Source organism: Poecile atricapillus, chromosome 8 (genome assembly GCF_030490865.1).
Source record: "Poecile atricapillus isolate bPoeAtr1 chromosome 8, bPoeAtr1.hap1, whole genome shotgun sequence".
NCBI lineage: Eukaryota > Metazoa > Chordata > Aves > Passeriformes > Paridae > Poecile > Poecile atricapillus.
In genome coordinates, this window is record NC_081256.1 from 23,671,459 (window position 1) to 23,685,270 (window position 13,812).

General features: G+C 43.5%; 1 protein-coding gene across 7 annotated transcripts in view; it reads left to right on the top strand.

Annotated features, from left to right (window-relative positions):
- The window catches only part of MECOM (MDS1 and EVI1 complex locus), a 329,863-nt gene that overhangs the window by 298,795 nt on the left and 17,256 nt on the right, over positions 1–13,812 (top strand). For 2 of the 7 annotated variants that reach the window (XM_058843671.1, XM_058843675.1), the window contains 4 exons: positions 139–295; positions 5,593–6,955; positions 9,095–9,182; positions 12,004–12,030. In XM_058843671.1, coding sequence (XP_058699654.1) covers positions 139–295; positions 5,593–6,955; positions 9,095–9,182; positions 12,004–12,030 — 1,635 coding nt within the window. The remainder of the gene's footprint in view (positions 1–138; positions 296–5,592; positions 6,956–9,094; positions 9,183–12,003; positions 12,031–13,812) is intronic. The other 5 variants (XM_058843672.1, XM_058843676.1, XM_058843673.1 and 2 more) reach the window with 5 other exon arrangements.

Consider the following 13,812-nt stretch of genomic DNA (forward strand, 5'->3'; position numbering starts at 1 on the left):
CCCATTGCTGGCCATTAGCGAGGGTTTTAATCCTAGAATACTCCCAGAAATCGCTCCAAGGTTTGAATTTTAAAAGACTTGTAATAACTGGCTTCTTCTGCAGTCAAGTTTCTTGGTTAATCAGTACTCATTTCCTAGCAGGTTTTCACGGACCCCAGCAACCTCCAGAGGCACATTCGTTCCCAGCATGTGGGGGCTCGTGCTCACGCTTGTCCAGAGTGTGGCAAAACCTTTGCCACTTCTTCAGGCCTCAAACAGCATAAACACATCCACAGCAGTGTCAAACCTTTCATATGTAAGTCTTTAACTAAGTGTCTTTGATTAAGTGTTGTTTCTCTTGCCGTAAAGCAGCGCACTCTGGAAGCAGGAGGTTGTGTTCTGCGCCCTTTGAATTTCCCACCCATGTCTCAAGGGCTGCGAGTTCCTGCATGAGTTCTGGGTAACTCGTGGTCCACTGCAAGGAGTTATTTTCATGTGATTTTCCTTTTCAGACAGACACTGTGTGCTGTAGAAATGTGTACCTGTTGTTTTTCCACGCACAGATGCACAGTGAGGAGTGGGATTTAGCCAGAAGGAGCCGTGCCGGGCTCGGTGGCTGCAGCCTCATTGCTCTGCACCATGCTGAGCTGGCTGCTCTCCTCCTGATTTAGGAGCAGATTTTGGGCTGCAGAATCTCCACAGCAGATGCCATGATTTGCTGGAGCTGGAAAACAAATCCCAGAGGCAGTGAGACTCATCTTGCCACCTTCCTTGATGCTCCTTGGCATGCCCAAAGTTCAAGGACTGAGTTGAGCTGTTAGATCTTCACTAACAGCTTCTCCAGCAATTAAACTTTCCTTGGATGTGAGCCTGGCTCTGTACTGGGCTTAAATGGGATCCTCAGCACTTCACAGGTGGCATTTGCTGCTGACCCTGCCTGGGAAGGGTGCAGGTTGCTTTCCCTCCCTTTCACCAGGAAAGCAGAGGCAGAAAATATGTTTGAATATTGTTCTTGGTAGTGCTACTCTCCACCACAGCCTTTTCAGGCACCTGCTGTGACTTGCACCATGACCATCTCCTCTACTTGTCTGCTAAGCCTCTCAATCTTTTGCTGCTCTCAACAATAATTTACTGGAATATCTGCACTACACCTGTGAAAAGCATTGGCCACAAACCAGTATATTTCCTCAAGAGGAGGAGTATTGGCTTAAACAACTCATTTGTGCAAAATCTGTAACCTGCCATTGGATTAGGAATACTTTTGCTTTGGATTCCTTCAATGAGGAAATGTATAAATAGATGTAATATTAAATATCACTAATGATTTTTAAAGCTGATTGCAGATTAAATGATTGCACTTAATTAGAAAACTAACTTTTAGTTAGGGAGGGACTTCCCAGGTGGGCCTATAGCAACATCCTATGTAGAAGTCTCTTAAGTGGAACCTCCCATGAACGAAATAACCTCTCAGATGTTTTTTTGCTATTTTCCTGATAAACCAAAACAACAACTGGTGTTCTTCATATGTAGCATGAGGGATGAAACCCCATGGAGCAGCCTAGGGATAACAGCCGTGTGATTGCAGAACAAAAAGCTTTGGAGACCACATGTTTGGTGGCTTTGCTGAGCCGTGAGAAGGAGGTAGGGTCACCTAGAGCAGATATCTGCTTTCCACCAGAAGGCCACACACCATGATTTACTGTTTATGGCAACTGTCTCTTATTACAGTGTGCCGCCCAAGCTTGAGTGAAAACTCACCAACACTAAGGTAATTACTGACTGCCTTCGCAAAATCTCCAGCCTCCCCAAATAGAAACCACATGCCATAATAGACTGAACATATTCTAAATAGTACTTACAGTAATTTTTTTAATAAGCAGAAAATATGCAAACTTAACTGCTGGCTAATTTGGGGTCCAGAGACAATCACCGTACAGAGTGCACGTAGGCACGAGATTAATTTTTTGCAATTTTTTGAGCCAGACTGGGGGTTTGTGTTAAACCTGAGGTCTGTAGAGCAATAAAAGCTGCAAGGAGGGAAGCTTCTCTCACAAGTCAGTTGCTTAAAAGTACAGCAGTGAGATTTAAAGGGTGTAATAAGGTGTAACAGCAGAAATCAAACCCAGCTTCTGTTGCTTTCATACATGGAAACAATTAAAGTCGATAACCAACCCCCCAGTCTACTAAAGTTTAAGTCATGTGATGAAAAGGAGGTAGACCTTACAACACAGATTTATCCTGGCTCTTGGGAATATCCATGGAGGTGTCACAGTCAGTTTGGACACAGAGACTCCTCCAGAATCCCGGTGGCTTTGGGAGTGCATGTCACTGATGCTGTGCTGCACCCAGGCTTCAGGTGACAGTCCCCAAGAGGAAGAGAACTCCAGGGAGCAAGGGCTTCCTTCCACCTGGGCACAAAATTTCTTTGCCAGCCCTTAGAGCCTGTGGATTAAATAAAATGCCTTTTGAATGCAAGAGGCACCTTGAGCAAGGCTCATTAAATAGTCTTAAATAACTTCCATGCTCAAAAAGGTGAATTGTTGGTACAGCTGTTAATTGCTTGCTGAGATTATAATCGAAAATATTTATGTATTTTAATGGTATTGCCATTATTGATTGAATTTAGTTTGAAAACTGAGATAAAATGCATTTAGTCAAATTAGTAATTTGCATGTCCCTTAATAGCCTGTAAGGATGTCTTAAAATTTTAAGTGCGTATTTTTGCTTTTCTCTAGAGTATAATATTTCTTCATTCTGTTGAATTTGGAATATATTAACAGACAATAATAGTTTAATAATGTACCAATGTTCTTTAAGGGAGAACTTCGCAGATTTTAGGAAGACCTAATCTGTGCCAATACCCTTCTTTTTAGTCCTTTTCTAACCTCCAGCCAACCTGATCAAAGTCTTATCTTTAATAAAGCCATATGAATAAGCAGGATCTCAACACAACCTGGTAGAAGGTCAAAAGTTCATAAAACATGATTTCTTTTTAATTTTACAATAGCCTATCCTTGGAAATGCATGCATTTGAGATATTTCTTTTTCTGGAAAAATGCATATTACTATATTTATATCCTGCTTTACACGTGGGAGAGGAGTAGATTCATAATATCCAGGATGGAGCTTGTGTGAGCCTATGGGTGCAACACTGGAGTCACCATTTGGGTCAGTTTAATTTTGGTTGTTGTGATCAACGTGATGGGAGCTGGGGGAAATTACTGTGTCAAACTTCAGCAGTGAAGGTAAGGGGCTCGATTCTGTACCCTGGAGTGTGGAACAGAAATCTTATGCCTGCAATTAGGTTAAAACTAGGAGGAAATTGCAGAAAAATAAGAGCTTCATAACTGCAAAAATGAATGATAAATAATTCTATATTAAATTTTAAAATATATGTTTAATAGGCAAATAAATTATTTTTTAAAGGGACAAAAACTACTTAACAAAAGAAAATCAAGCATTTTCAAGAAACTAGAATAATCTCTTCTTATCTTTCTTGTCTCTCTCGTTTCTTTCTCTTTTATATTTTTTCCCTCTCTATTTTTGCTTTATTTTTGATTTTCTCTCTCTAATTTCTTGCCTTTCCTTGTGAATGAAGGTTTCCAGCAGGAACAGTAACTGATCCACAGAAACAAACCTTCTTCCTGAATTACTGCACTGCAAATTTCCTGTGTTTGGGCCCGATCCTGCACCCTTTACCCCACGAATTGTCCCAGGGATGTCAGTGTGGGATGTGAGCAGGGGAAAAACGGGTGGATGGGGCAGGATCAGGCCCGGGAACAATAGGAGCATTGTTGGTGAGATATGAGCAGGCTGCTGAAGAGGTAAACAGTTAGGAGATGACAACAAGTGGTGGATTTTCTCAAGGGCAGGGATTTGGAGGAGCAGGAAGGTTAGCGTGGGCCCCGGTGCGAGTGGAAGTTAGAGGACGTGATTGCAGTTCATGGGAACCAAGAGTGCAGGATGGGATACATTCAATTCAGTTTCCTCTGCAGGCTTAAAATAGAGCCATTGTAAATTATGTCAGACTGTCTCAAATCATGAAAATGATTGTTAAAAAGGCCTCAGAATACACAATGCGTATTGTTGTGCGGCTTTGATGTGTGAAAGATGAGAGTTTATGATATAACACAAATTAAATAAAAATAAAGTGGCCACATGCTTTTTCCTGACTGGGAAAAAAGAAAAAAAAAAAAAAAGGATTTATTGCAGAGGGATAACAGTGCTTGCTGATAGTGGTGCTGCTTTGTTTTTAAACAAGTCTGGAACTGATACTGTTAGAAGCAAGGTAGTGCAGTGGTGCAGACAAATTCTGGCATAAAGAGGAGCACAAGACACAACACAGCCTTGGGACTTGCCCAATGCTCCTGCTCATCCAAAGGATGCTAAGAAGGGACATAAAAAGGCACTGGGGAACTAAGTATTGCCCTCTTCCAAACCCCACTTGCAGACTCTTAACTTGGTTGCTGCCCCAATTTGCTCCCTAAGGTTTGTAGCAGCCAGAAAATCAGGAGCCTGCAAAATCCTGTTTGCCTCGGTGATGTGAGTGACTCTGTCGTGTCTCACTGCACTGCCAGGACCACTCCCAGCCTCCTGCCACTCTGGAAGGGTCCTGGAAGCTCCAGCCTGGCACAGGCTAAATCAGGCCCTGACCTCAAGGTAGATCTGCTCCCCTGGGTGTTCCCAGGCTTTCTCCTGAGTGCTGCATTTGTGAGACTGAAATCATTCTCATCCCAGAAGTGTTTGAAAGGAAATTCATCAGGCTGTTACTGAGCATCAGAGGTGCAAATAAAGAGAAGCTTCATTCTTAAAGGAAGTTGCTGTTGAAATATAGTCTATTGTGACATGTGCACCAGGAAAATTAGCAATATTAAGACCAGGAAAGTTAAGATGTGTAATTTAGAATTACAGCAGGCACCTGTAAGCACTGTATGCATTGCATGAATAGAAATGCAGTTGGACAGATGAGAGTACTGAGGTTTTCCAGGTTCCAGCCTTGACTTCCATGAGATTAAATTTTTCATTGTAAGTAGAAAAAAAATAATGTTTGTTACATTTATACTTGGAAATGGGAAATACCTGCTTGTCTCCTCCTTCACCTCTTCCCTATTCTTGCAGAGTGAAAGCTCTGTGAGACAGCTTCATCTCTGTCTGGTCCTGCAAATATTTATTTTAATGATTCATTTCCACATGGGAATAGTGACATAAATGGATGCTGTTTGAAGACACCTGTGCTCTCACACAGGAGCACCGTGGGTTCATGCGGGGTCACAGCACGGGGTCGCGGCTCCTGGGGGGCTCTGGGGGCTCATGCAACCTGGAATAATGGTACTGAATGTGCAATGCAAAGAGCAGACGAGGAGAGTGTCTCTTTTAGAGATTCCAGACCTTTTCTGCTTGGCTGGAGCGGGTTTTGGTGCTGTCTTCTGCCATTTGTCTGCTCGGGTGTGTTGCTTTGGAGAGCGCACGTGCTTTTGTACATCTGTGCACCCAGACCTCTCCCTACGGCTTCCTCATTGACATTTGTAAAAAATGGTGTTATTTGCACAACTTTGAGGGTGGGGGCAATTACCACAAAGCCTGAGATGTGTTGTTGTTGTTGTTTACATACAGGTGAGGTCTGCCATAAATCCTATACTCAGTTTTCAAACCTTTGTCGTCATAAGCGCATGCATGCTGATTGCAGAACCCAAATCAAGTGCAAAGACTGTGGACAAATGTTCAGCACTACGTCTTCCTTAAATAAACACAGGAGATTTTGTGAGGGCAAGAACCATTTTGCAGCAGGAGGATTTTTTGGCCAAGGCATTTCTCTTCCTGGAACCCCAGCTATGGATAAAACGTCCATGGTTAATATGAATCATGCAAATCCGGGCCTTGCTGACTATTTTGGAGCCAATAGGCATCCTGCTGGTCTTACCTTTCCAACAGCTCCTGGATTTTCTTTTAGCTTCCCCGGTCTGTTTCCTTCAGGCTTGTACCACAGGCCACCTTTGCTACCTACTAGTTCTCCTGTTAAAGGACTTCCGAGCGCAGATCAGACAAACAAAAGCCAAAGTCCCCTCATGACAAATCCTCAGATACTGCCAGCCACCCAGGATATTTTGAAGGCACTAAATAAACAACCATCAGTAGGGGAGAATAAGCCAGTGGAGCTTCAACCAGAAGGGTCCTCTGAAGAGAGGCCGCATGAGAAACTCAGTGACCAGTCAGAGAGTAGTGACCTTGACCTTGACGATGTCAGTACCCCCAGTGGCAGTGACCTGGAAACCACCTCGGGCTCTGATCTGGAAAGTGACATTGAAAGTGAGAAAGAGAAATTTAAAGAAAATGGTAAAATGTTCAAAGACAAAGTAAGCTCTCTGCAGAGCCTGGCGTCAATAAATAATAAGAAAGACCACAGCAATCATTCCATTTTCTCACCATCCTTAGAGGAGCAGACTGCGGTGTCAGGAGCGGTGAATGATTCTATAAAGGCTATTGCTTCTATTGCTGAAAAGTACTTTGGTTCAACAGGACTTGTGGGGCTGCAAGACAAAAAAGTTGGAGCCTTACCTTACCCTTCCATGTTTCCCCTCCCGTTTTTTCCAGCATTCTCTCAATCAATGTATCCATTTCCTGATAGAGACTTGAGACCGTTACCCTTGAAAGTGGAGCCCCAATCACCCAGTGAAATTAAGAAGATCCCAAAGGGAAGCTCTGAGTCTCCCTTTGACCTCACCATAAAACGTAAGGAGGAGAAGCCACTTACTCCCATCCCCTCCAAGCCAGCAGCCCCCTCTGCATCCAGCCAGGACCAGCCTCTGGATCTCAGCATGGGCAGCCGAAGCCGAGCCAGCAGCACTAAACAAGCCGAGCCTCGGAAAAACCACGTCTTTGGAGAGAAGAAAGGAGGAGATCTCGAGCAAAGGAAAGCTTCAGAATCCTCTTTGCAGCACGCCAGGCCCACCCCGTTCTTTATGGATCCCATATACAGGTAAAGGACTCTCTGCTGCTTTTCAGCATCCTTTGGTGCAGGCAGCCAGGTCTGCCAAAGCTGCCACCCTGTCCCCTCCCCAGTGTCCCTGGAGGTGCCACTGCAGTGCCAGGGCACGGGGAGCCCAGGCCACATGCTGCCCTGTACATCCTCTTCTCATCCCAGCTGCTCCAAGTGAGCCATGGGACTGGCAATACTGCAATTAGCAAGCCCTCGTTGCTGGGAGTCATTAGTTTGACGTGCAGAGGTTGAATATATTCTCTTACCCATAAATGAGTTGGCATTGGTATTGAATGTTTGTTTATTTGATGTGTATTTGATGTCACTGGTTTGCCTGAAATTCATTTTCTTCCAAAACTCTGCCTGCTCTGGCTTCCCCTGGAGGTGACAGTGCCTCTCCCCAGGGCACCCCTTGTACTCCACTTTGCCAGCTCCTCTTGGATTCTAGAGGAGTTTCTCACAAGTATGACAAAGAAACACATTGGCCCTAAAGGGTATCAAAAGCATGTGAGAATGATTTCTGCCCTTTTTTACCATTATTTGAGTACTGGATTGATTTCTTCAGGCATGTCATTTATAGAATTGAAGGCACAGCATCCTTGTGTGTACGAAGCCTCAGCAGTGGGCTCCTTAGTCATAGAATCATCACAGAAAGGCTTGGGTTGGAAGGGGCCTTAAAGCTCATCTGATTCCAACCCCCTTTCACTCCACCAGGCTGTGCAGCTCCCCATCCCTGCTCTACCTTGTGAAATCAGTGGAAGCCTCAATGTTGGCTTTGAAAGGTGCACCCTGTCAGTGAGATGAGATTTTAAAAACCAGTGGTAAAATCCAGACCTCCTGGTGTTTCCCAGCAGAACTGAGATGAATCTCACTGGGATGTGAATTTCACCTGCATCCCGTGCATGTCAGCCTCCCTTTGCCCTTTCTGCTCTTAAATCTGTAACGAGTCAAAGTTATGCATCTAAATTAGTTTAGAGAAATATTAGCCATAAAAATTTGTGTTTGTAATATAAATGAATGATTTTACAGCCTCTTGTTAAAAAAAAACAACAATACTGCCACGTAATTTATGTTAATTTATTACTTTGACTGAAAAAGAAATGCTGTGGGCAAAGTTTTTGGAGAGTGCCGATGCATAAGACAACAAGTCTGCATTATGAAGAAACAGGATATGATGCTATTTACTGAGATGGTTTTTATTCATGCCAGATTGATATCTGTGTTAGACCATAAGTTCTCTTTGCGTCATATTCACTTTAAATGCCTGAAGTGGCGGAAATAATGATCCGTGTTTTATGGCCCTGCATTACCAACTAATTAAATTGCATTTCAAACTCCCCTGCCCAGGGCAGAGGGGTTGGAACTAGATGGTCTTTAGGGTCCCTTCCAACCCAAACCATTCTGTGAGCCTACATTTCTGTGATTTTAATGGAATCTGTACAAATTCTGGTAGCACAGCACGAGGCCAGTTATTCCTGAGCCTTGGACAGCACTATTCATCCATGAAACCATGCACACCAGTAACAGAAAAAACAAAATCCTCAAATTTCCACTCTGTTTCTGAATTATCCACGCTGGGTTTTGCTGCCATGAGTGAATTGCAGGATCTGTTGCTGGCACCTCAGGGTCAGGGTGTTCCTACAAGTCCACCTTTCTTGGTGGGCTTTCTTTCCACCTTTCTCAAAGCCCTGCTTGACCTTGGCTGTGCACAGGGGAGGTTTCCAGGGTGGTGGCTGTGATGTCGTGTGTGGACAGATGCAAGGGACCCATTGCTCAAGGCTCTGTTGCCTTGAATTCCGCTCCTCTTAGTGCTGAGCCTTCTCAGTTGCCTTATTTCTTTATAGAAGTGCTTGGTAGTTAGTCATTGGTTCCTATTATAATGGTTATCAATCTTTTGAAATGGGATTATTCCCTGTATAAATGGTATAATCCACTTTAAAGGTGATTCCCAGCCCCACCCTGGCAGTAATGAGCTGTGTGTGGGAATCAAGACTTGAGTGTCCTCCCTTATCTTTTATTCTTATCTCCTAGAAACAAATTGTTTGACATATAATTGCCTGTTTTAAACCTGAGTAGCTGTATGATTACAAATACCTGAGACTGATTCATCACAAATAAATCTAATTTTAACATTTACAGAGTAGAAAAAAGAAAGCTAACTGACCCACTGGAAGCTTTAAAAGAGAAATACTTGAGACCTTCCCCAGGATTCTTGTTCCATCCACAAGTAAGTATTTTGGGAATTTTGATGTTGTAAACAAGCTTGTTGATGCTTCAAAGCAGGTGCAGAGAAATGAATGCAGTCTTAGTCATTTTTGGATTTCCTAAACCACACAGTTTTTGCTGGACCATTGTGGTGGAAAAGCGTAAGCATTGTTCTGAGCTTCTTGATGTTTTGCAGATGAAACAACATGTTTTGATTATAGAGGAAGTCAGATTCGAACTGAATGTGTCTTTTAGAACCATTTTCCTCCAAAACCATAGCGTAGCTACCAACATTTGCAGCCACTCGTGTCTTCAGCACTGTGCTGTGCTCTGAGCAAGGAGAGTCAGTACTGACTACAGGGAGTCAATGCAGATTCAGAGTAAGGCCAGCAAAGCTGAGCATCCCACTTCAAAAGGGATTTCATTTTGTTTAAGGACTCTCATAAACGAGACAAAAGTTTCCAGCTGATGTTCCCAAGCCTCGCAGTGCAAATGCCCCATGGTTTCTTTGGGTTTCTGCAGTGTGTGCAGTGTGTGTAGGATCCCTGCTCCTCCATCCCTGAAGACAGATTTTGTGAGGGCTTCTCTCTTGCTCACAGAACACAGTCCTGGATGAAAAACATTTAGGAGGGTGTCCCAAAGCAGTCTAACAGCTGTGATGTGTATGTGGTACAGAAAGAGGTTCTGTGTGCAAACTGTACGTTGCTTTTCTTCGCCAGCACCGCACCCTCATTTTGTCTTCCTCCTCCTTGCTCAAGGAGATTTTGCTAAAAATCTTGATTAAATCTTACACTTGAAATAAGATGCTCTGTGGTATTTACAGATTTGAAACTCCTTGCTGTGGGCTGTTTCTTCTTAGTAATGACAGCCTCTACACATCTGTGTTTTAGGCACAGGACCACGAGCTGCTGTCTCTGGTTCAGGTTCCTCAGAATTCCGGGGCCAAACAGCCCAATTATCTGCTACCACTTGCTTTTTTCTGTTCCCAATGAAGCCCTAAGGTGTTGTGTCCTAACTTGCATGGAATATATTCTGAAATATGGCACTTCTGCAGAACTGGGAAGAGCAGCTGGTAGCATATATGGTTGCAGATGCACAAAAACACCCCTTTCCAGTTTTGATGTCTGAACAGTGTTGGATCTAAGTATTAAAGTATTTAGTAGTAGTATTTACATGCCATAAGTATTTATGGTATTATGTGAGTATTTATAAGCATTAAATAAGAATTTAAGATGTATTAAAATCACTGAGAATTTATATGCAAGGTTTAATAGCAGCTTAACACCTCCTGCTGAATTACCTTTAATAAGGTATATCTGCCCAATTGGCAAAGCAAGTGAAAATTCCCCTTTAGTAGCACCTAGTGCTGATGCACAAATATAGAAAATACCTTAATCTGCTTTTTGTCCCTGCTGTAAAGCAGGCTGGTTCCTTCCCATCAAGTCAGTGATTCTGTTAGAGCAGCTAAGGAGATGTAAATTATGAGTAAATTACTTAAATGAGGGCATTTTAGATGGAAAAAGCAGGATTATTTTGCTTAGTGTTCTCTAGCTGTTCAGAAGCTGTAACTCAGAGGGGTTCAGTGATGTTGGATTTGGGGATCCTGAAGGTGTTGCTGCAGGTTGGACTGATGCCAGTGGTAGGTGGGATGGTCAGTGGGTGGGGAAGGGGCTGCTGGGCTGAAATTCACTGGTTGGAGTTTGGCTGTGTTGGGAAGGAGCTGGATGTTGTTTTATGTAGCACTGTGTGACTGAATTACCTGGGGAGCTGGGAGTCAGGCGAGGGTGTGTGGGTGAAATGGAGACATTGGGCATTTCCCTGTTGGTGGGAATGATGTCAGGCTTCCACCCCCGGTGTTTTGTGCCAGGGAACTGGTTGAATCTCTTGCTGGTGCCCGAGGAAGGTCCCAGGGCTGTCACCAAGTCCGTCAGTGTGAGGAGGAGGAGGAGGAGGTGTCTGGTGCCACCAGCCTGCAGGGGCAGGAGGGAGGGAGGCTCTGCAGAACCCCCTTCTCCACATTTCTCATTCTTATTCACAGAATAAAAAGCCCATGGCAAAGCCTGGCTTTGGTTTCATCACTTACCTGGGTGAGAGGGATAACATCTTTAACTTGGTGTGAGCTGCATCCACACAGAGGTCAGGAGTGTAACAGGCACTGAGGAACGTTGTAAAAGAAAACCAAACCAGCAGCACATGTCCTGTCAAAAAAGTAAATGTCAAAATGCTTTCTTGCAAACTTTAATAGAGCAGAAAGGAGCCTCCTGTTTGCAAAGGCAGAATCTGGCTTGGTGTTTATGGAGGGCTGGGGAGCAGCTTCCAGAAAAGCTGTTTTTCCTTTATAGTCCTGTTCACCCCTGTAAAAGTACAGGTGGGGAGAGTTCCTCAAATTCTCATTTTCTGCTGGCAGGATTTAAAATATTTACAAACTTATTGTTCATGTCCTAAAAGCTTGTGGTTTGGTTGTTGAATTTATTCCTGAAAATTGCTATCTCAGGGACCATAAATTTATTATTTCTTAACTGGTTAATATGACAGAAAACAGATGGATCTTTCAAATAGGTATCTGAAACAGAACTTACAGACATGAACCCTGAAGGCTGTATCCTGTCCCTGCCTGGGCAAAATTCCTCCCTGTGCCCAAAAGCTATGAAAGTTAGATGATTTAATGGCATTTCACAATTATTTGCCATTACAAGGATTGTATTTTTTAGGAAGAGAACGCCACTTTCCAACAAATTACTCAAAATTAGTATCTTTAAATAAACTCTTAATAAGTAGATTGATTGCAATAAGGATTCCAATGCAGGAATAATGTGTTGTTTTTGTTTCAATTTTGCTCCCAGTTCCAATTGCCTGATCAAAGAATTTGGGTAAGTTCATTGCTTATATTTTTGATTTAATCACTGTGAAATAAATTGCATAAGAAAAATATAATATGAAAGATAACTTACCTCTCAATTATGGAGCATGCCACTCTTTCCTACAGGGTCTTGCAGCTGAGCAGATAAATATGCTCTTATGTCAAATTGGCTTTATTTTTACCTACCTGATCCTGCTGGTTTTGTTTGGTGAAGGCAATGGGAGCTTTACCTGAGTGAGGGTTGCAGAATGCAGTGTTTGTTAATATGTGATCAAAATTGTTCCAAGGTGTTTTCCTTCAGAGATTGCAGTGAAATTTTCAGGCTGAAATCTTGTTAGATAGCAATAGTTAATAAATATTTAATCTGCTTTAAGAAACAGTCTCAGAGGATTTAATGTTTCTCTCTCACTTGACTTCGGTGGGAGTTAGTCACTTTAATAGTAACTTTAATAGCTTTGAAATTTTGAGCCTAATTGCTCATTGCAGTGCTTAAAGTAGAAATAAAACACCCATTTATTTGCTGTGTTTAGGTAAAATCTGTCCTCTGTGTACTTAAATCATCCTCCTTACATGAACAGGAATTGTGCTTTTTGTGCACTATGGGATAAATTTGGGCTTTCTCTTCTATTTTCATAAAACCTTGTTTTTAATACATCTAAATTGCTCATGGGAAGAAAAAAAACTAAAAAAAAGAGCCACAGCAACTGCTTTTGCAGATGCAACTCCAAAAACTCCGTGTTCTGCTCCCGCACTGGCTCCTCAGCTGCAGAGCCGAACCCAGAAATACTTGTCCCAGATTTTCCCAGCCTTTGGGCTTTGGAGGGGAGAGCTGGAGCCAGGAGGCAGGGCTGGGGTCCTGACTCACTCCTGCTCATGGCTCTCCCTGCGACCTGGACTGGTTTCACCAGGCAAGGCCAGAACTGAGCAAAGCTGAGCGCTGAGATCTTCCCGAGCTCCTGTGCTCGTGTGTCCCTGCACGGGACTGCTGCCCTGCAGATGGGCTCTGAGCCCTGCCCTCTGCTCCCTGCCCTCCTTGGCACACCCCTGGCACTGCTACACCTTTCATTTGTGTGCCCATGTCAGGTTTAATCCCACTCCCTTCCTGGGAAGAGCTGTTCTGTGCAGCTGCAAAGATGCTCTGGGAGCTTGAGCTGGACGAGCTGAGCAGGCAGTGAAGGACTCCTGAGAGCAGCCAGAGGTGCTGCAGGGGCTCAGCAGGCAGGAGGCAGGGTTAGATGCCAGACTTGGAGAACACAGGAGGTGGTTCCCAAATATTTTCTTGGGGAAAATTCGTTGTAGAACATGAAGCAGTAGTATTTGTGATTTGGTCCAGGCACCCTTAATCCTCTGCTCTCAGAAAAGTGGCTCTGCTTCAGCAGGTTTGGGAAGTGGAAAAACACAGTGCAGTCTGTTCCTTCTGTCTGATTTCCTTGGCTTTGGCTTGGTCCTCAAATTTCCATCATCCTGCTCCTTTTGTGAGTGTGTCTCCTGGCCGTGCTCACGCTTTGAGCAGCTCCAGCAGAAATAGGTGTTTAAAACATGAAGTGACTGAGCAGGATGCTGATTCATGGATGAATCTCCATCTTGAGAGATTTGGTTATGTCACAAAAGCCTTTCCATCTCAATTCCCAGTTGCATGTGCCACATATTTCAAGATTATTTGAGATTTTTTTTTCACGGTTTGGCAGGAGCCCTGTGGTGTAAATCAATAGACAGTACTATCTTTAAATGGATCAGGGTTAATTTGATCTATTTATGCCATTTTGGTCCCATCAGGAGAAGGTTGCTCTAA